The sequence below is a fragment of the Orbicella franksi genome, chromosome 2, assembly GCF_964199315.1.
Source record: "Orbicella franksi chromosome 2, jaOrbFran1.1, whole genome shotgun sequence".
Lineage (NCBI taxonomy): Eukaryota > Metazoa > Cnidaria > Anthozoa > Scleractinia > Merulinidae > Orbicella > Orbicella franksi.
Window position 1 is genome coordinate 12,214,041 of NC_138146.1, and position 21,612 is coordinate 12,235,652.

General features: G+C 37.3%; 1 protein-coding gene across 3 annotated transcripts; it reads left to right on the forward strand.

Moving 5' to 3' along the window:
• The first annotated feature begins 279 nt into the window (after positions 1–279).
• On the forward strand, positions 280–21,334 carry LOC145480006 (histamine H2 receptor-like). Of its 3 annotated transcripts, none has more exons than XM_081458497.1 (3): positions 280–568; positions 13,906–14,058; positions 20,234–21,334. In XM_081458497.1, the coding sequence occupies exon 3, from the start codon at positions 20,250–20,252 to the stop codon at positions 21,282–21,284; it is 1,035 nt and encodes a 344-aa protein (XP_081314623.1). In that variant the 5' UTR covers positions 280–568; positions 13,906–14,058; positions 20,234–20,249; the 3' UTR covers positions 21,285–21,334. The 3 variants fall into 3 exon arrangements, with proteins under 3 accessions (XP_081314623.1, XP_081314624.1, XP_081314625.1); XM_081458498.1 differs by lacking the exon at positions 280–568 and adding an exon at positions 5,316–10,095; XM_081458499.1 differs by lacking the exons at positions 280–568; positions 13,906–14,058 and adding an exon at positions 17,747–19,309.
• The last annotated feature ends 278 nt before the right edge of the window (positions 21,335–21,612 follow it).

The window sequence follows — 21,612 nt, forward strand, 5'->3', positions numbered from 1 at the left end:
TGTTAGTTTGGCGGTAATATCTTGCATGCCTTGATGGTTTTTATGTGATCAATATCTGATATGTACGAACAACAATGTTTTCGAAAAGCCGCTAAAAGGGCTTTTTTTGTTTTTTACCCTGAATAAATATTGACATGCGCCGAATCTAATTGGATTCCTTTTGTCACTGTCACTCCCCTGTCGTAGGATTTAGACTTTGCTTTTAAATTAATTGACATCCTCGCCCAAGTTTTGGTGTTACGTATAACATGGCTTTGTTTTGCATTATATCGAGCGGAGGAAAACATTTAAGCAAAGAATTATCAGGTATTTGGAGAGACGCTAAAACAATACGCACTTTAAATTGTCTAGTTTTTGCCTGTGACGCGTCGGCGATGAAGCAAATGTGTCAACAGTCATATTTATTGCTTGATCAAATATTTAAACAAAAACGTGAGCAGTTTGAAGACATGGAGGACATCTGCTGGAAGAACAAGAAAAAATGCCAAAAGCGAGCCTTGAGGGAAGCATTCAGCGAAAACAAGAGGTTAGATGATCAAAGCGACCTGCGCTTTCTTGTGAATTCCCGGTAAGCCCCGGATATAGATTTTCGCGCAGTTTTATACTCTCAATGTAAAGTGGTGTGAGAAAGTAAATCTAAATTTCAGGTGCTTCAATTGCAATAATATAAAGAACAAAGTGGTAGCTTTCTAGAGTTCTAGCTTTTGCTAAAATGGCGTCGAAGACGTGTTCGTAACAAGTCAAGCTGATAAGGATATTGGATACGCTTACATGGGTAAAACATTAGGTAGGGTTGAACGATAAGGAAATATCAAAATTGCCAAAACAAGGTGGGACTTTTTCTTATGTAAAATGTACGAATTTTCGCTAATTACTATTCAACAAATTTAATTTTTTAAAATTATGGGCTTGACGCCGCACAGTACCGAGATGTTTTTCGCGCTACTTGACGTGCACACGGCGGTTTCGGTGGCTTCTGCCGTTGACGACAGAGCAGCACGCTGTCCGCCATTTTACACACACAAACGCCTTGTATGTGCCTCGTGTCCTATTCGAAATTTGCCAGCCAGGAACAAATTATAATTTACTTTTGTCGGTGTCATTACATCTAATATGATGCTATATATGTAAAATGTTAACATTATGACTATTTGACGGGTCAACCAGTCACCGCAGATTGCAATTTTATAAAACTACTTCTGGTACGTTCAGAGGCAACCACAAAGTACAAACAAGTAAAATCTCATGATGTAGTTTCCCGCAATTTCTGCAACGTATATTGATTAAAATTTACAGTTCTTGAGAATTCCGATAAACAAATTTACTGGAACTGTCATAGACGCTCCATCTAATCGGATTCGCAACATATGTACAACGAAATTAAACATGATTTTACCGAACATAATCCAGGTCCGGCCAGTTTTGTCAGAAATTGAGCCCTTAATGGTTTTGTTAAAGAAATATATTAATATTACTTCATTAGACGGAATATGTTTATCGTTACCAATGCTATTATTATTTATGGAGGATGACTGCTTAAACCATTGAGCGCTACAAACACCCATACAGACCTATACCTGTCGCCCGGGGGGAGTCCCATATAAAAAGGACGGGGGTGTTCGTCGGAAATGTTGAAAAGAACCCCTAAGAGGTATCAAGATCCGGTTTTGTGGGCGTAGCTTGAAATATTTTTCTCCCCTAAGAGGTACTAATTCTCACATAACACATTATCTTCTGTCTTATTATATGGAGAAGAGTGTTTTACTGGGAACTAAACCACTCGTAGATTCCATACGCCACTTAATCCGGGACCCGAGTGGCGTATTTTCCGTACGTCACCTTTGTGAGTGTCGTATCGTTCAATGAAGTCACGATTCCCGCCTTTTGCTTTTGTTGAATTGGTTTCTCCATATAATAAAAAGAACATTACACGTTGGCGAGAAGATATGAATTTTATGTTCTCGTGGCAAAATTCATATCTTCTCGCCACCGTGTAATATCCTCTGTATATTTTTGGCTCAATACCATAAAAGGTACCGCAAAAGCTCCCGCTATGGACCTTTTGAGACTAAACACCCTAAGAGGTACCAAAACAGCGTTTTTGACTTGTATAAGGCACGAAGAGCACCCCCGTCATTTTTATATGTTAGTTCCCCCCCCCCCCCCCCGCCGGGACCTGACGCCGGTACCTGCTGTCGTAGAATAGTCTGCTGTCAAAATTGAATTTTCATACGCGGGGCACATATTACTTAACATGCTCTAAATGCATTACCATTACACTTAGCTATGAGTGGATAAACCAAGAGAATAGAAATGCTTTTAATTGAATTTGTCCCGATAAAAACAGCATTTTCAAGTCATTTAGTGTTTAACTCCAGACCACTACTGGTCTCCATCTCAGTTAGTAATTAGGCGACTTTATCTCAATATATATATATTGATTTGTGAGTCAGATCTCAACTGTCTTCTCTTTCTGTGATAATTGAATAAACGCATTCTTCATTTGACATTTAAATTTATGTTGCGTTTGTCTCGCTGGCGGTCCACTGACTTTCACTATTTAATATTGCGTTAACATTTTAAAATTAATTTGCAAATCTACATGGAGTGAAAGTTTGACTTTTATTTATCAGCTGCCATCACTGAAAAATTTTTCATGCATGTGTCAGTATATGAAAGCTGGCGGTATACTGATTTTTCAGCTCTCAGCCATTTTGCCTAGGTCGCATCACGATGTTAGCCAGGCTGCATCAACCTCTTACTGCTCTATGTATTTGTCAACTTTCCGCAAAATCTGCTCCACGCGATAACAGCTCCAGTGTGGCTTCCCACATGTCAGTTAGATTTTTCTAAATTGATATCATGTGGATAATCACGGTCTGGTCCAAACCGGTCACATATGTTGACTTACTCTTGTATAAGGATCAGTCAGGTTCATTCAGAAGCGTAGGGTACGCCACCGGCATAAAAAATAATAAATATTTGTTCAAAGGTTTTGGTCAATTTTAAGAGAAAGGAGTTGTGATTCCTTCAGTAGAAGAGACAGCTAAAAATACGGAGAAACATTATCGTAAATATATACGTATTTAAAATTCTTACTTGTTTTAACTTTCAAGCAATGATTTTACCTTTTTAAGTTGTTCCATGAAAAATTGCACTGATGGCAAGAAGTTAATTTATTTGAAAAGCTAATAGAGAAAGTAAGTAAAGATTTCTAAATTTGGTAAAGACTGAGAAAAACAAGAACTCTTTTAACAGGTCATGACGTGTTCAATTTTAGTCTTATCAAATGACTGAAATCATAAATTAATAAAGGAAGACGGCACTTTTTGCATTGAAAAGAGTTAGAAAAACGTTTATCGTAAAAGACAACGACTAAGTGCTTTCGTTAAGGACTTACCTGTATGTTTGGATGGGTTAATGTTCAGTCTCAAGAACATTTTCCATCGCCGGCATGGCTATGGAAAACATGACAAGCGAAATTGTATTTTAATAACACGAGTGAAATTGATATTAAGCAAGCGGCTTTCTAAGTAGAAAATACAATGTAATAAGACGCGTGAAAGGAAGCGGTCTTCGCTAATGGTTAGATTCAATGGTTGTGAATTTCCTAAGCCAATGATAACATCACCGCCCCATGGAAACCACCTCCGTTGCCAAAAATGCTTTCAATGCACCCAAGTACCCTCTTTAAAGTGAACAAAGGACGTAAAACTTTTATAATATACTGTTCAAAAGGACAAAAACTTATCTATTGTTTAGTTCTTTCTCATCACTGACTAAAGCGCGGTGCAAATTAGTCGTTATTTGAAGCTCTCTTCTTTTCTGCAGATCCCGGTAAGAAAATGTAAATTGGATTCTTTTTACCCCTCAGCTTGTTTAGATGTACAGGTGAACTAATCAATTCATGAATCTATTAGCAGGAAAGCTGTTTAAAAAAAATGTAAAGACTAAAACATATAGAAATGAAAAGGAGGCCGAGAAAAAGAAGCGGGAGGATTGTAATTCTCGGGTTTGCGTCCTGTTTGCGCTTGTACTCATTCAACGTAGTCAAGTAGGACGAGAGACAGTTCAGAGCTAGGAGGTTGTGGGGAGGGAGGCAGGGGGCAGATTATAGGAGAGTGAGAGATCAAGTGCAGCCAGGTCTGAGAATTTTGAAAATCTCATTTTTGGAACTCAAGATTTATTGCTTCGCCGCATCTTGATAAAAATTCGGTTTTGTTGTAATACGTTTCTTAGCCTAGGAAAGCACTTCTGTAAACTTTTGTAAAAACCTGCGGAAACTCCCTTGCTGCGGGAATACCGGGATCTGTTACAGGGATGTTATCTTCAGAGACATCAACAGCCGACAGAGCTTAGGTCCAACAGTGACGTTTTAATCCAACAACGTAACCAGGAACATAACCCGACACAGGATAGTGGTATCCGGTGTCCCACCATCGGAGGCGTAACCGAAAAACAATTGCAAAACACCTGTATATATGTTAGACTCTGAACAAATGATCTGATATTTCGTTTAGTAATCCTAAACCCCTATTGTCTGCCAATGAGCTTATTGTTGTTCTGGGCCATTGCATCATAGTCAAGTCAGTTATTTTGCTCGTTATTATTAACTACTTTCAACCTCAGGTAGATCTCACACACGATAATACAGATAGACAGGTGGTTACCATAGTTGTTGGACTTTCACTCCACTGTTAAATTTCAATTTCAGCATTCCAGTGTTTCAGTGTGATAACCAATAGAACTTGGAAAAGGGCTATTTTAGTACAATTTTAAAGAAACATTTTTACGTGAATTTGAAGTACGTTGTATTTTACTTTGTGGAATACCTGATGCAGTCACGTGGTTATAATTCTTGGTTTATAGAATAATACAACCTATTATTAATTGAGCGCTATTATTGAAAATGAAAAGCTAAAAGATGATCAAATCTGGAACTGGAACATTTCAGTGGTTTAGGTCAAACAAACTTCATAACAACGATTGGAATTGGCTTTTCTCTCTGATCCTGCTGGTCCAGTAAATAAATAACTGGGATGTCAATGAATCACTTTGAAGAATATGAAACGATCTTAAATATCACGGACAGTTAGGGAGAAAAAGCTAAATTATGTGTATCATTGATCAAATTTAGAAAAAAAAAAGTCGCAGCAATAAAACTATACTGGAACAAAAATAAAAATGAAAAAACGGCTGCTTCTGGGTTCATGCGTCTATTGTCGAGGTGATCTCAACAAATCGTCTTCAAAGCAATTCAAATTGCAGTAAATACACTAAAAGAAAAAGAAAATGATACGAAGATGAAATGATAAGAGGTGTACAAGTAGGCTGAAATATCTCATGATTTTTCAATCCATACTTTGTCAAGATAGCAATTAACGAATCCAAAGATATCCCTAACATGTATTGAGTCAGAGAAATTCGCGTTCAGTCTCCTTTGACCGTGAGGCCTTTTCCCTCTATGCCTGCCTCTTTTTCAAAACAAATCAAAACATCACATAAAAATTGAGTGAAAATTAACTATTCAGACGTGACGCACTTTCATATGAAGGCTCGATGCAAAAGCCAGCTCGTAAATGGTATACTTGTTGTGAAAACAGTCGCCAAGGTTTCATCCACAAAGAAAAGTAATGAGTTGTATAATTAGTTCAGTTGTTGAACATAAATGAAATTGTGCCTGCAACATTTTGTACTTCAGACTGGCAAGTTCTCTCGCACATGCAAATTAATAACATCTATGATGATTTAGCAGTGCGGCTTAGGGCAATCTCTGCTTAATTCTTTTAATGAAAGCTTGATGAGTGTATTTCTGTTCTCACTTTAATCAATTGTAAGCCGCATTGAAATTTTGATATAAAAACACATCTTCGTTGGGGATAACATAACCACCAAAAATTGATGAGATACACATATATTGATTACACATGAAAGTGTTTATTACCAAAATTAAAATGGCTAAAAGATGTTTCGATCAATATTTCTTGAAGCAACCGTGTCCGATACATGACTTTTTAACATTCTGAAGCGGTTCAGAGTACAAACATACATGAACATAAAAGCGGACTGCCGGAATTGAAGTGAATATACCCGTGATCAGTTAACAGCCGCACGTAAAATCCTATCCTTGCTTCGCACGCGCGATATATCAAACATATTGAGGTGTCTCTGGAATAGTGCCGAGTGTCAGCGTAGTGTGTCCCAAGTGTGTGTCTGATAGACAGTCAACTTATTCTGCTAAAATTGCAGACATTAGTAATGAATACTTTTTGTGTTTTATTAGCTCTTGGGGACACCTACCGAAGAATTAAGCGGCAAATACCTTTATGCCATCATTAGTGTAATTAAAAGAAATATCCCTTTTGATTGGTAACAACATCTGGTCGATTAAGTATTGCCGTCAAGCCGAGGGAACCCTCTGTGCCCTAAGGTGATCTGTGTTAAATACATATGACGCATATTTCTTCTCAGTACCCTCCCCGGCTAACAAATGTGATCAAACTCGGCTGAAAACAAGGTAGAATAGGTAGGTGGTGATCACCATCTCTTAAACATGAATCACAAGGGACTATCCCACATAGGGTGACTTGGATTCCTGTGCAATGACTCTGCAATGTTTCTAGAATCTTCAACTTCTTCAGTGATTACCTACATATTTAAAATACATGAGGGTAGGCTTGAGTTCAAGTCGTTCAGTGTATGATTATCTAGCTTACGACAATTTTTCTTACGAAAAATAACATTTTGTGAACAAATGGAGCTTCTGGTTAGCTGTAGAATTCTAACAAATGTACCGTACGCCACCCAACTAAAAATAGTAATGAGGGAATTATGACATTATCGTTTTAGGCATCTGCCGCAAGGAAGCAAAAATTCCCTGCTGAGGATTATAGATGACCCCCGGGGGAGGTACTTTGGGAATTTCTATGACCGGCATGAGGGAATTTTCGACTGACGGCAAAAAGGTTACTCTATAAAATAAGAAATGAAGCTAACCGAATTTAGAATCCTCTACGTGCATATCTGCTGTGTTGTTTCTCTTGTTGTCAAGGGCATTGATTCAAGAGGAATCAGAAATCAGCACAATCAACATGAGCTAACATGACATCTACTTTAATTATGAGAAACAATGACCCTTGGGAATTTGATGTGTTTTTATCATCTGTATGTTTACTGCGCACGGATGATGCTTATTTCCGATATAAGTTTGATTCAATCGCCATCTGCAAAAGCGCAAACCTCTGGAAACAAAACAAGAGATTAGACTCTGGAATATGAAATTACTCGATCCTATTTCTAAGGGAACTTCGGTGTTATGGTCATCTTAAACAGTTGCCAGTGAGTTATAAGAAGCGGGCGGTAATTCTTTTTCACTGTATTTGTTTTTCAGTTTGGCGTAGTTTGGTTCGAACAGTCACGTTAATGAAACAGCTAACTTTTCTTTTCATTAGTTCCCAACCGGTGGGGAGGTCCATCTAATAATTATAACAAACTTTCCTTGGATGACCTTTTCAACCACGTAGCTCAATAGAGCAATTCAAAACAGAAACTACGTGCTGCGATGTTTACGAACTTGATCGTCGAAGAATCTCACCCCTCATACTAACGTGCATTTGTAATTGTATTTGATGTCCAGTGCGCTGTCGTTTCTGGCCTCGACAACAGTGAATGTAAATATTTTGCCATCTATTTAAGTTCATGATTGCTGATTGCTGAAGTGATGCCATGGCTTCAATGTTTTAAGCACGATAAGCTAGGAAAATGAGCCAAGTAAATCATGATTGATGACTTGTTGAATATCAATAAGGTTATTTTACTCTTATTGATTTGGGGAACAACCTCTTCGGTGTATCTCACTGATTAACGCGGTGATATATTACTCTGTCACAAGTATGATCGCACGCAAAATTCAGCCGACGGCACTAAACCCTGCTAACATTTAAACTAAATTGGAATGCATTTGTTAGAATTAACATTTCAAATGTCCAATGTAGGGGGGTATTTAATCACATGTTGGGACTGTGTTTTTATCAGCCAATCAATTTTTTGTGATTGAAATCGCGGGTACTTGGCTATCGACAGGAGCCCACCGATTACAAGTAAACCCAGTAGGTACACAGAATATGGTCAGGCACAGTATTTTTTACACTACTCCTCCAATGCCAAACGTCGTAACACCACAAGCCACGGATTCCTCTTGATGCAAGAGACTCTAATTTCAATTTGTATAATTTCTAGTGGTGAATTGAAGAATTGCCGTTTTGACTGGTCGAAGAGATCCACCGCGCACTAAAACATTTATAAGCTTGGTTACCAAGCTACACCACCTCTGCCATCAAGACAAGTGAACTTGGCGAACATTTGCTGAATTAAACTTTCAGTTTATATTTGAAATGATCGGGTATTTTGGGAACATTTGTAGTAAAACAGTTATTTTATTCGTGCTTGTTGGATGTGATTTCGGCCATGATCATAAATAAGCACTCACGTGATCGCGTGCAAATTACGTTACGGAGCCTATCAGAATCGAGAATTTGTTAAAAATAGGATTAGAACTGAGAGACGAAAGATTCTAGAGGATACTTTATTTTGAATTAAGATTATCGTCCATGGGCATACTGAGGAAATTCGCCAAGATCAACTCTCTTCGAAGTGATCTTGAAATCACTTGGTAGAAATCTTGAAAATGATTTTCGACAGCAAAAACCAAATATCAGACACTAACACTAACACTAACACTAACACTAACACTAACACTAACACTAACACTAACACTAATACTAACACTAACACTAACACTAACACTAACACTAACACTAACGCTAACGCTAACGCTAACGCTAACACTAACACTAACACTAACACTAACACTAACACTAACACTAATACTAACAATACTAATACTAATACTAATAATTATATTGCGGAGATATCAATATAACATTTTCAGCTGCGCATTACAATGTTCAAGAAAATATAACTACTTATAAACCCTTAATATTACTTAAAAATCCTAGAAACATCTCTAATACAAGTTCTTGTTATAATTAACAACAATGCCATTGTGGCGTCATCAGTGGTCGGACATTCTTTAGCAGTCAAGTCTATTTTTTGACTCAACTCGTTGTTCACGCGGCTAAGTTACTCAGTTCTGGTTTTAATATTGTTATGATAGTGTGTCCCTGAGGAATGCCATCGTTATCGATGACCTCGCGAACTCGTCGGGCTCCGAATTATGGCTATTCATCGGCAATTCATGTTCTCCGAACCTGTTCCAGGCTGGCATTTTACTAGCCTTTTACTAGCCCTTTACTCGCCTTAAGTAGAAAGCATCCTGTACTGGAAAAACCCTGACCTAGAGACCTTGCGCATATGTGACATATATGGCTTGTTCAGTGTATATTGTGACGTCATTCACGGCCGACGACAACGACGAACGAAAGATCGTCGAACGTCTATCTTGCTCAGGACACACACGAGATCAAAAGCATTCCATCAGTTTAGTGAGCTTTGTCCTTCATCGAACGCAGATATAGCATGAAGATGTAGAGCTATGTGTATTTACAATTTACCACGTAGAACAAAATCGATTATTCTTAGATTCTTCTCCTTACACATCTAGATTGCATTATCGTTCTTGTTTTTAATGCCTTTTATCTGATCTTGGTTGAAACGTTCATTAACCTAACATCAAGCAAGGGGCACGCAAGCGAAGAGAAAACAATCTTGTCGATATCAATGTATGCCGCAAACGTCCTAAAGTAGCATAAATAATTTAATTTCACCAACAACAAGAAGGAAAAATTAAACAAAAAGTCAATTACGCCCGTGGTGTGTGGGACAAGCTGATATTTGAGATCATTGTAACTTACGCAAATTTACGTAAAGCTGTTTATCCGAATCTTAAAAAGCATTATAACACTAGATTCTGTGACTATGATAACAAAGGCGTCACTCTAAAAACACACCAGCTTTGTCCCAGAAACATTTATCTTCGTGTCTGCGTTTAATTTAAGAGCTGTTCCGAAAAGAGAGGTTGCCTTTAGCATATGCCCAAGATTTGCGTTTATTGAGACCCAGTGTCATGTCTTTCAGGTAAAAGAGCATTTTCTTTACCTTAATTCTTAATCAGTTGGTTGAATGCCTAACAGGGACAGGGAACATAATTATTTACTCCGTTCAATGTTTTCAAGAGTAGCGTTTTTGACGTCGCCATTTGGCAAATGTCACAATGTTTGTAAGCAGTTCTGAGATAAACAGTTCTCCCACAGTACAATTTCCTATGACTTTTTTGACATTCTTGTCCGTAGCGCGTACCTTTTAAGCTTCGCAGAATAATGTAAACTTCAACATTATTATGATTACTATGCAGTATCAAAAGCTTTGAATATTTTCATACATTTGTCTCACACTGCACGCTAAAGAAGAATTATTTTTTAAGAAGAGTCTTGTAATCCTGTTACATTTTTCGCGAAATTTCTTCAGTATATTTTCGATCTGAATAATAGAGTTCTGGCCTTTTCTCCGTCACACATCGGCATTACGTGACCGTGAAACTACCATAAACATGGCCGCTAAGTGGTCAACACGTCAATTGTATGAGTCAAATGAGTCTACTACACAGTCCCGACACGGTTACGGTTACGTCTGTAACGGCATTTTTAATACGTTTACGAGTTTTGTCCACACCTAAACGACACCAACGTATAAATTCAAGTGCATAATCACTTCTAAAGGGAATATGCTTGTCAAATGAGAACCATATCCGCTTACGTATTCTTGTGTGAACAGCATGAACGAATACGGTATACTGAGCCATACAAGATAAACGCTGACGTCACGTCAAGTGAATGTGCACATTCTTAGTGTCAGTCTCCTACCCAGGCGCCCAGTTCCGTTTCATGTTTACGTGTGGACCAGGCGTAAACGATACTAAAAAGATCGCCGGACTCGTGTGGATGAAAATATTTATGTGTGTTAAAGACATATAAGTAGGATTACCATAGAAAAAATATTCGAAATATGGAATAAGAGGAACGGGTCACCCATCTTATATTCTTTGTGATTTTTTTTAGTTGAACCGTTCACTCTACTTTATGTGCAAGCAGAAAAATTAGGATGATTGGAGAAAGAAAAGCTTGAAAACATTGAAATGGATCTACAACGACGAGCAAAAGCTCACAGGCACTGAATAAGTTCGCGTTTCCAGTGATTATTTTTCTGGCTTGATAATTGGTCTATGTTCGTTTTATCAACAAATATTGACTTCTAGACTTGAAAATGAATAAATTTTTTTTTATCCTGGTAATTTAGAAGTGGGGTAAAATTTAAATTCGAGATGTTGAAACAAGGAAAGGGTCAGAATCAGCCCAAAAGTAGATGACAAACAAAAACAATGTAGATGACTTATAAGTTTTTTCTTAGTATTGTTTTCATCGTCTTTCTGATGAAGTGAAAAGAACGCAGCTTTCCGTGACGATGACCTGTACACCCCACCTAGCGTTAACTGCAAAATTAGATTGTCAATTGGAAAAACTCAGTTACTCGCAATAAAAGGTAATAAAAGATCCTATGATCCAATTCTATTTACTCAAGGTACCGCCGACGCTTGAAATCGTGTGGTTACGCTGATGGTCTGTAAGACCGTGTTAGCAAATCACGCACGCAATGATTTATTTGTCGTCGAACCCTCAGTATAAAGTTCAATTTGTTTAGGGGTAAGTATTTTGTTTAATGAAAAACCCCTTACATTTAAAAGCAAAAAAAAAAAAACTATTTTAGAGGGATTACGAATTAAGCACTGACGAGAAGTTGTTAACTAAGAGTGAAATACGGCTTGTGAAAAGAATATCCATCATTAGATGCCTTGGATCATTGTTTTAGGAAGAAAATCAATAGAACTGTTTTTGAATTTTATTTCTATTCCTTTTACTAGTTAATAATAATTAAACTGAGAAATTTGAGCAAGCCCATGTAAGACGCCATTACACCGCCTTATAACATCCGCATCTGCGCCCATTTAACACGACCTTTGCCATTCCAGTTGAGCGGGTTTTTTGGTTTGTTTGTTTGTTTTTTCTGTACCATGATTCCACCGGTAGGTTTCGTTCCAGAAGAATCCTGTTCGGTATAATTCTCACACAACAGGTCAACATGTTTGTAGTTTCCGAAGAATTCACACTTTGACAACGTCATCGACCAACGAATATTACACATTGTTCATTTATAATCATGTATAACTTATGGCTGTATATCTCGACATAACCATGAGTTGTCTTGCTTGTTCTTTGCAGCTATTTGTGGGATCTTTTGATCTTTTAGAAAATACTTTCTGTTTTTTCAATCGCAATTCTATGTAAGTTGTTTCTTTCTCGTTATCAAATCGCCATTCCAACTACTTTAAAAATGTTTTGTTGCCGATTGTTGAAAAATTAAGATGATTGGATGATTTTATTAGTTTATATTGAAATCCTTCCACGCAAAGGCAATGTTGTTCGTATAGTATAAATTACAAGTTCAGAAGAGTTGCAGGTGATCTATTTGTTTTAAAATATTGAGAAAAATACGGAATCCTGATCGTTTTATCAGTATCATTCGGACATTCGATATTCCGTGCGCTGAGATGACACTAATGCAAAAAATCAGCAACAGAAACAGCATGGGATGAAAACTGTTTCGTCACATGCGCATATATGGCTGAATGCAGAAGATAACAAGATTATGTTTACTCTTTCAATTAAAACTGTAATTAGAATAGCGAACCTACCTTTGTGTTGCGGTTCTCGTTGGTGCATACCGTGTGGCACTAAATTTTTGTGGGAATTTATTTTTGCGAATCGACGATTTTTTGTATTTTGCGGAAACTATTTTTTGCGATTGCAAAAGGCCGTTTTTTCTTGCTGGGTACTAATTTTTTCGATTTTGGGGAAGTCGCATTTAACTGAATTTACAACATTTTCGCATTTTTTAATTAAACTGCATGCAACTGGCAAGTGATACAACATGTAGAGATGTAAAACACAGTAATCCAGTAATCAGTATGACAGTTACATCGTGGTCTGGCGCGGAATTGTAGAATGCTCTTCTCAGTGGAATACGTTCAGACGATCCTTTCCTGTAAACCTTTTTTACTATTTCTGAACAAAAGAGACTTTTTAAACAAATGGCAGCAACGAGAATCTACTGGTGACGTTTGTATGTATGATTTCACCACTGGAGTAAAATTTTGCGGAGAATATTTTCGCGGAAAATATTTTTGGCGGGAACTTGCTTTGCGAATCATAAAAAAAAAAACCCGCAAAAATCGCAAAAATTAGAACCCGCAAAAATTTAGTGCCACTCTGTAACACCGAACAAGCAGAGTCGGTATTTTGACGTATTGTGTCATATCCAGCATCAGGAAGTTATATGGTCAGGACACAAAGAAGAAACTTGACACTTTTCAAAAAATCGTGTAATTTGGCCTCCAAAAAGGAGATCAAAATGTTTCTTAATAAGAAAATTTGAAGACGTCATCGCACTTAGAAAAATTTCACCAGCCCGTTTTCTCTATTTCGACTATTTCCATGAAATCTAAGCCCCTGCTTTAGGGTTCATTGAATGAAAGAGCTGCGTGTCTGCATATTATACTTTTCAAGTTAATAGTCACACAACGTTGTATCAAGATGTGACGAGAATTAAACATATCTATCAGTTATGGAGTTTCAATATGAGGTCATGTTACGACATAAAATACTGTGAAAGCGTGTTCAACTTGTTACCATAAAGTCAGAGTAATTTTCCACTATTTGTGCAGATGGTCATGTTGTTATTCTCTCTTTCCATACTAATAGGTATTTAGAACAAGAGATATCTGTTTTATCACTGGCGCAATTACATAATTATCCATGTGAATTTTCTTTCTAGGTAAGAACAGTTGTTGATCTCTTGGAATAAGAGGGCAGTCCCCTGTGCCTGCATATCAAACGAGTAGATTACCTCGGAATAGCTCCCAATACTTGTAGCTACTTCTGTGCTGCGGATTAAGCCAATTCCACCGTAATCAAAATATCAAAATAGGTGAGTCCTTTTAACCCTTTAACACTTTTTGCTCGGTTTATTTACAAAATGCTATTTCTTAAAATATAGAGCTTTTAAAGTTGACTATTAAAGTGCCCTTTATTATTCTGAGAAATTGAGTAATTATTCTGTGTTGCAATTTGACAGATACCATCTCAACTGAGCTTGTTGATTTTTGAAGTAAATTTGGTGCCTCTACCAGTACGTGGTAGTGAATGTGCATATAGTTGGATAATATCTGCATCTCATAAGATTTCCGTTGATTTCAAAGTCGTTAGTCACCTATTCATCTATGACAGCTTTCAAACACTTTCTGTGATGACCTTGTAAAAGTTTCAAAAGCTTAATTTTCTACACGCCGCACAGAGTCTTCAACACAACCCAGACCTGATCAAAAATATAAACCGTGCAACTTGCCAACAACTGACCAGCATGGTTGCTATGGTGAAAATCGATCATGAAATAATATTTACTATATTTCTATCTTCATGATTTTATATTGTTATTGTAGTTTTTTTATTATATTTTTACCGCGCCATTCTTGAGATTACTTGTTTAGTTGTAAACGATCGTGATCTTGTAATCCGGCGATTACAAAACCATTAAAAAATTCAGTTATGCGAAATTTTTAGTGCTCCTGTAGGTTTTCTTTGCTACGTGAAAAAATTGAATAAACAGCTTCGGTCGACGTTATTAAATGTCGCGACTAAAATGGATTTTCATAAAAAGGTTCAACATTGGAAGCCCTTCGGTTTTAAGTCTTTGGAGCGCAGTAACCATCCTCATCCGAGTCATTGGCTCTAAATTCGATGTACCTCAACCTAAAAAAATTGAAAACTTGGGTTTCAAAATAATACAGCAACGGAGGTTGTTATAAGTGTTGGGGCGTCTATCGTGACCAAAACTGACTCCGTGTTTGCCCGATTCACTCCGCAGGCCAAGCGCTGTTGAATTTTGGCCTTCCCTTACTCGTTAGACGCGGGGTGGGGAGAGAGATATGACGGCATCAGTATGTAATGATTATCTCCTCCCTTTTAAGGCTGTTTTGACAAGTGTCCCGATTACTTCTGACTGGATTTAACTCATCAGTGTCTTTTTGTTCATGACAATGTTTACTGACAAGTTTTTAGAGTTCTTCTAACTTCTGTATTACAAGTGAGACCATATAACTGAAATAAGTAACAAGGTTACTCTTAACATATGTACTCATATTTACATGTATACAATGGCCCATCGCCACTGCAGCTTAATTTCGTACTTCGCATCTGAGAACTTATATAAGAAGTGGCATAACTGTTTTCGTTGGCATGGTTTAAAAAATGGTCGAGTATTTTATATGAAAAACGTAAGCAAAAACATTGAATTTGTTCTACACGGAGTCTTTTCGAGGGGGAAACAAGAAACTAGTCGTGGCACAAATTATTTAACATTGTGTTATTAATAATTAAAGACAAGCTTATTCATGACAAATCTTAGTCGCGCAATTATATTCATCTACGCATGTACTTATCACTAAAAAAATATATCCTGTGATGAAACAGAATTTCTTATCTCTACAAACATCTGCCACATAGCTGCGGGAATACTGAGGAATATCCACGAAGGCTAGAGAAAACAAATTGCGTGGACCTCACCCACGCATCGCGCGTCCTTCTGAGCAATCCAAGGAAAGGAATCGTACATCCGTGTTGGTGTGAAGGTAAACAATGATTTACACGATAGCATTTGTTTTGCAATGAGAATACTGAGCTTGTGAGCGGGTAGAGAAAGGTTTGCTAACGGAAAATTTATCGACTCATTTTCACCAACCAAACTTTCTCTGGAGAGACCCTTACTGTGGCATCGAACAATGATGTCAGCTAAGAAGCTTAATCATGGGTAATTACATAGACTTTGACAAAACATTTAAATAAAGAGCGTTTGGTACTCGTTTGAGAAATAAGCCAATTCTCACCCCGACGTTGAACCATCTTCAGGGCCAATAAGCTAGCGATGACGGAAATTACGTTTAATTTCTCAGCGTTCACATTTACATATTTTCCCAGCTGCTTGTGATGGCACTACACTCAACTTTTCAAATCACTGTTCCATAGCAGCTTTCGAAAAAAACAATGGGACACATAGAACTAACGATCAAGGTAGGAATTTCTAATGACAAAAAGGCCAAGTAAATAGTAAGTAAGACATCCAGCTACTCTATACGCTAAGCGGACGGACTAACTGACTTATTTTGGACCGATGGACATCGTTTCCTTGTATTGGTTGTATCACACTTTGAGAATTACTTTGTTAGTCAGAGGTAAGCTTATTCTCATCTAAAACATTTTGTGATGAATGTTTTTAAACACAAGATAGTATTTTGTAAGTTTGTTTCTTTGATAATCACGCTTTGTACGTGTTGCTAGTGGTCGTAGCCGCAAAAAAAAGCAAGCCGCTTTTTCATAACAAAATTTACAATTTTTTGTAACTTTTTCTGTCTATTCTTAATTTTGTATTCAATTTCTGTCGTTCTTTAGGGTCGACAGTCTCGACATTTGGTTTAAACATTTTTGGTTTGTAGCTCAGTGGCAATTGTTAATCGCACACAAGTATATGTATATATATTTGCATTTGTACAATGCCCTTAATTATTGTGGCTAAAAGATCTTGTCAGGCACTAAGCAGATAACGCGCCACGAAACCTAAATGGAACGCGTTGTGTTTCAAGAAGTTTCTTGTTGGTAGGTTAAAGAATAGCTGTGCTTGTTTTTCTCAACCATGTAGCAAGTTTAATAATGCAGAACTGGTTGAATGAAAATTTTGACTCAGAGCAAATATGCTCTGATAAAAGTAAATCGACAAATATATTCCAATTGTAAAATGAGACATGCGAGTAGAATTGTTCATTGCTGCAAACAATTCAACAAATAAACACAAACAGGAAAACTGAGCCAGTTTCTGTCCAAACTATAAACATTCACAAGGCTGTTGAACTCTTTCTACTCCTCCCCCTTTAAAAGTTATTTATATTTCATGCTGATTTTTGCTGCTGCACACTTTGCGAACATGTTAATTTGGTATTTTAATAACGACAGGATTTATGGCAGCTGTCACTAAATTTCAACTTGGCAGGCATTCAAATGGTTGAGGTGGTAGAAAACGGGGCAATCAACTATGAGATACGAAAATATGATGCAAAATCGATAAATCAATTAACTGTTTTCTGTCCTCAGAATAATATTCCTAATTATTGATACTCTCCCCGCAGTCTAATCACTTAGATTGCTAATGAGGTCTGAGACTGAACAAACCGAAATATATTTTGCAAGAAAAGATTAATTTACCTCAACAGAAGTGTGAATCACATTAAAGCTTGCTATCCTTTCTGATCATAAAAACACTCTATTTTGTTTATGCAAGAACTCATGCCAGCATGTTTCACTTGTTTCAAGACAACTTTATTCGCTTAAAAATATGTATGATTGCTTGTCCTTGGCTAGTTAGCAAGCAAAATGGGGCGAGCAGGAAACTATCTTATAATCTTTGTAGACGACGATCAGAGTAGTTTCTCTATTTCATTAACCCCTGCTTTTAGTAAACAACTTAACATTCAAGAAGAATCGAACGCAGCACCCAAGGTGAGAAAAGACATTTTAAAATGGAATCTCCAAATCTATGTTAATGTTGCGGACAAAAGTTGACGGATGGTTATCTCTTTCTCCTAAAGTGATGGCAGAAAGTTGTGCGAGTGAGAAAAAATTGGTAGTTGCTGATCAAAAAAAAAAAATTGAATGTATGTTCACACATTTATTTGCACTTTCTTCAGTAATCAATTTGATCTTTCCTTTTGAGTCGTCTATTCGCCAATTTTAATCATTCATTCCGTTCATTTTCAAAGCGACAAAACCTTTGCGGTTTTACCGTCTATTTTCTGTATATAGTCTCAGTTTAAGTTGCTATTGATAAGCTAGTTTTAAATCTTCGTGACAACTGCTGATGAAATATATTATACATGTACTCGTCCTGTGCGATCTATTTGCTAAAGAAGGCAATTTAACTAAGAAAAGAACCTTTTAATTGCTTGATTCTGATTATTCTGAAAAAAAAATTCAATAATTTTTGGATTTTAAGTTTTAAAATGATATCTTACCGCCTAAGGCTGTTATAAATAGTATTTCCATATCCTAGAGCAATTTTATTCTTTACCTAATTAAGGTTTTGCGTTTTTATTGGGTGTGGCTAATTCAGCCACTTCTTGCTAATTTTACAAAGTCTTGCTAAATTGGCCTAATATTGCAATCTCGAAACACTATGGTTACAAGAGGCCGATATCGTGATCAAATTAATATTTAAAAGAGCAACATTTTGTGGCTTACACCCTGGTCAAGATTTGAAACTGACAAACATTGTTACTTGTACCTAAGGGTTTTATTCATCTTTTGTAAGTCGATGTAACGCGTCGGATAATCCCGTTGTTGTGTATTCGGGACGGACATAACAAAATGATCGCCGAAGCTGAGACTTACCGCCGGATAAAGAGAATTTCCATAATTCATAAAAGCGACTAATTTAATACTGTAAACATTGACAGATCGAATTCTTAGCGATGTTTTATTTGAACACAAGGCACTCGATGTTGACTGACAAAAAGAAAACAGCAGAAAAATGACAACGGAAAATTTCATAGCTTTGCTTTGAACAGAGATAGAGCTTACATGTGATGTAATTTCACAATGAAATAAATGGGGCAGTTTTGGGTAATTCACGGAAACGTACTAATTACAAGTCTCTTCGGGGATTCAGGATAAAAAACACCGGAACTAATTTACAACGTCGATGAGTCATTTTCTCTTAACCGCGTTCAATTCTTCTAATTTAGTTCAGAAAAAATTGTTCTTTGTTTTGGTTTCATCTGCACATCACTTGGTGAAAGTTAACAGCGAAATGCGAACACGTGATATGTTTTCAGGTATCAAAACCCACTTGTGTGGCCGATTACGTTCGCTGTTTTAATAAGCCCCCTAATAATCTGCTGTCTTTCACTTTAAGACCGGATTAATGTATGCACTGATCGTTAGTTATTGAAAACAAAGCACTTCGCATGAATTGCTGGCGGTGTTCGTCAGCAGATGAAAGAGATTTGTCCCGAATATCTGGAGCGCGGAAAGTGCAGTGTCAAATGTTTTGGCACCGTCTGCTATTAAAATAATCATTGTTGCCTTTGGAACGAGCAAACAGACGCTGGTGAAGCCTGAAATTCTGATCAGTGAAGGTATTCTGCTTGTATTTGTTTAGAATCGCAGAACATCTGTCTGTTATGAATGTAATGAACATTTTGTTGCTCGAAGAAAATTACTCGATTTGTTTTGGTCTCACCAACACAAGCCAGAACAACCGATCTACACAGCTGTGAAGAGTAAGGTTTGTGGAAACCTTGCCGCTTCGGTCAGTGAAATAGTTATTTACGTTAGCGGAGAGAGTTTTCTTTGCATGATTATTTTCTTGGAGGAAACAATTTCAAAACCTTAATTCCCTAACTTAACGTAAATTTTACGGTTTTGGGTGTGGCATAAGTATTACTTTATTGCGACAATAGAGCGACTGGTGGTGCATCTTGCCGACGTAAAGTTGTGATGGTGAAGTTTGAATTCTTTCTTGTTTGCTTTACGGGTGAGTAAATGTTGGAGACTTGGTGTCAGCAAAACAAACGTGGAAGTCAGTAACACTGAATTTGATGAGACTTCTGAAAAAAAGTCCTTCCCAAAATTAGATCAGACATTTAAGCGGCGAAATGTTAGTATGGAGTAATTATGTTTCGTAATAAGACGAAAGAGTGCCGCAAATCTCGAAGTAAATTTGAAAACGTTTATCGGTTAAAATAATCTGGCATCTCTAGGATTGTTAGCAAATTTTGAATGTGGTTGCTGCAATATGGCACGCTCATTAAACATTGTTACCATGAGGCTGAATTGCTCGGACGTCCTTGTGGCTAACATGTTGTCATTACTACTTTTTTGCAATTTTTTTGATTTCTGATGAAAGGAGATAAAGGGTTTCCACTTTGAAAGATTTAGTAACTGCCAATATTTCTTTAGTGATTTTTTTTAGTGGCCATAGTCATTTTATCCCCTTCTACACCACAAGATACATGGAATGATGACTTTACATGATCAATCTTTACATCTTATCTTTCCAGCCTTCAAGTGTTTAAGATGATAAACAACTCAACCGATACAGAGTTCGTTTTCAACACCAGCGATGGCAATATTGTTGCAGCATTTTTTGTCGCTGTTCTGATGCTGTTGACTCTAGTGGGAAACATCATGGTTTGCGCCTGTTTTTACTGTTACCGTGATCTTAGAACAATTTGCAATTACTTTATCATTAGTTTAAGTGCGGCGGACATCCTGGTGGCGCTGTTGGCGATGCCGTTCTGGCTGGTATTGCAGTTAACTGACATGGATGACAAATCCAAGCAAGTATTTTCAAACGAGTTATACCTTTTCTGGAGCAGTATTGACATCCTCGTTGGATCGGCGTCCATTATGAACCTTGTAGCAGTCAGTTTTGACCGTCACCTCGCAATAACCGCTCCATTTTCCTACAGCGAATCGCTCACCTCGTTTCGAGCTATTGTCATGATAGTTGCATTGTGGGTTTTCTCTATCCTACTCTGCGGTCTTCGACAGGCCTTTGACAAAATGGGTAAAACCTTTGCGTATCAGATGGTAGTTGTGGTGGTAAGCTTCATTGTTCCGCTGCTACTTATGTTTGTTATGTACATGAAAATCTACTTTGTAGCAAGAAATCAAGCGCTCCGCATCGGTCGAAACTACGCCAAAGACATCAAAGCAACCAAGACCATAGCAATTGTTATTGGAGCGTTTGTTGTATGCTGGATGCCTTTTTTTGTTATAGTTATTCTGTTTGCTTTTGAACCTAATTATGACATGAAGACTGAGGCCTACAAAGCAATCAAGTGGTTGGAATACCTCAACTCGTGCTTGAATCCTATTATCTACACCTGCTTGAACCGAACCTATCGTCGCGCCTTCAAGAAACTTTTGCTTCGTTCATCTTGCTGTTCAGGACATGGGTCATCGGACCGTCTTAATTGCGTTCAGTCTACCCAAATGTCGTTTCATAAAACCAAAGCTGAATCTCTTTCTCGCAGTTCATCTTCGATCTCCGAGAATGGAAATGTTTTCATCCAGCGAGAAAACGGCATAGAGGGTTCCAGTGTGTAAAACATATGTAACTGAAGGTCCAAGGCCTCACCGAGCATTGTCTGGAACATGCATTTCTCGAACATCATTTGCCATCTGCCCGAGTTGCCTTTTGAAAGAACTTTGCTACCAAGTAGACTTTGGCTGACTTTTGACATTATCCGCAGTTTCATGAGCGCCAGCTTCGTGGCATTATGTAGTTTCATAGCATAACTGTATCTGATTTGCCCACAGGATTGATGTTATAGCTCTTGACAGTTTATATAAACTTTACATAACATACTTTCAAGTGTAATTTAGAACGATTAAATGTTAAATAAGCACTAATGAGTGCGATTTATAGTCTTAG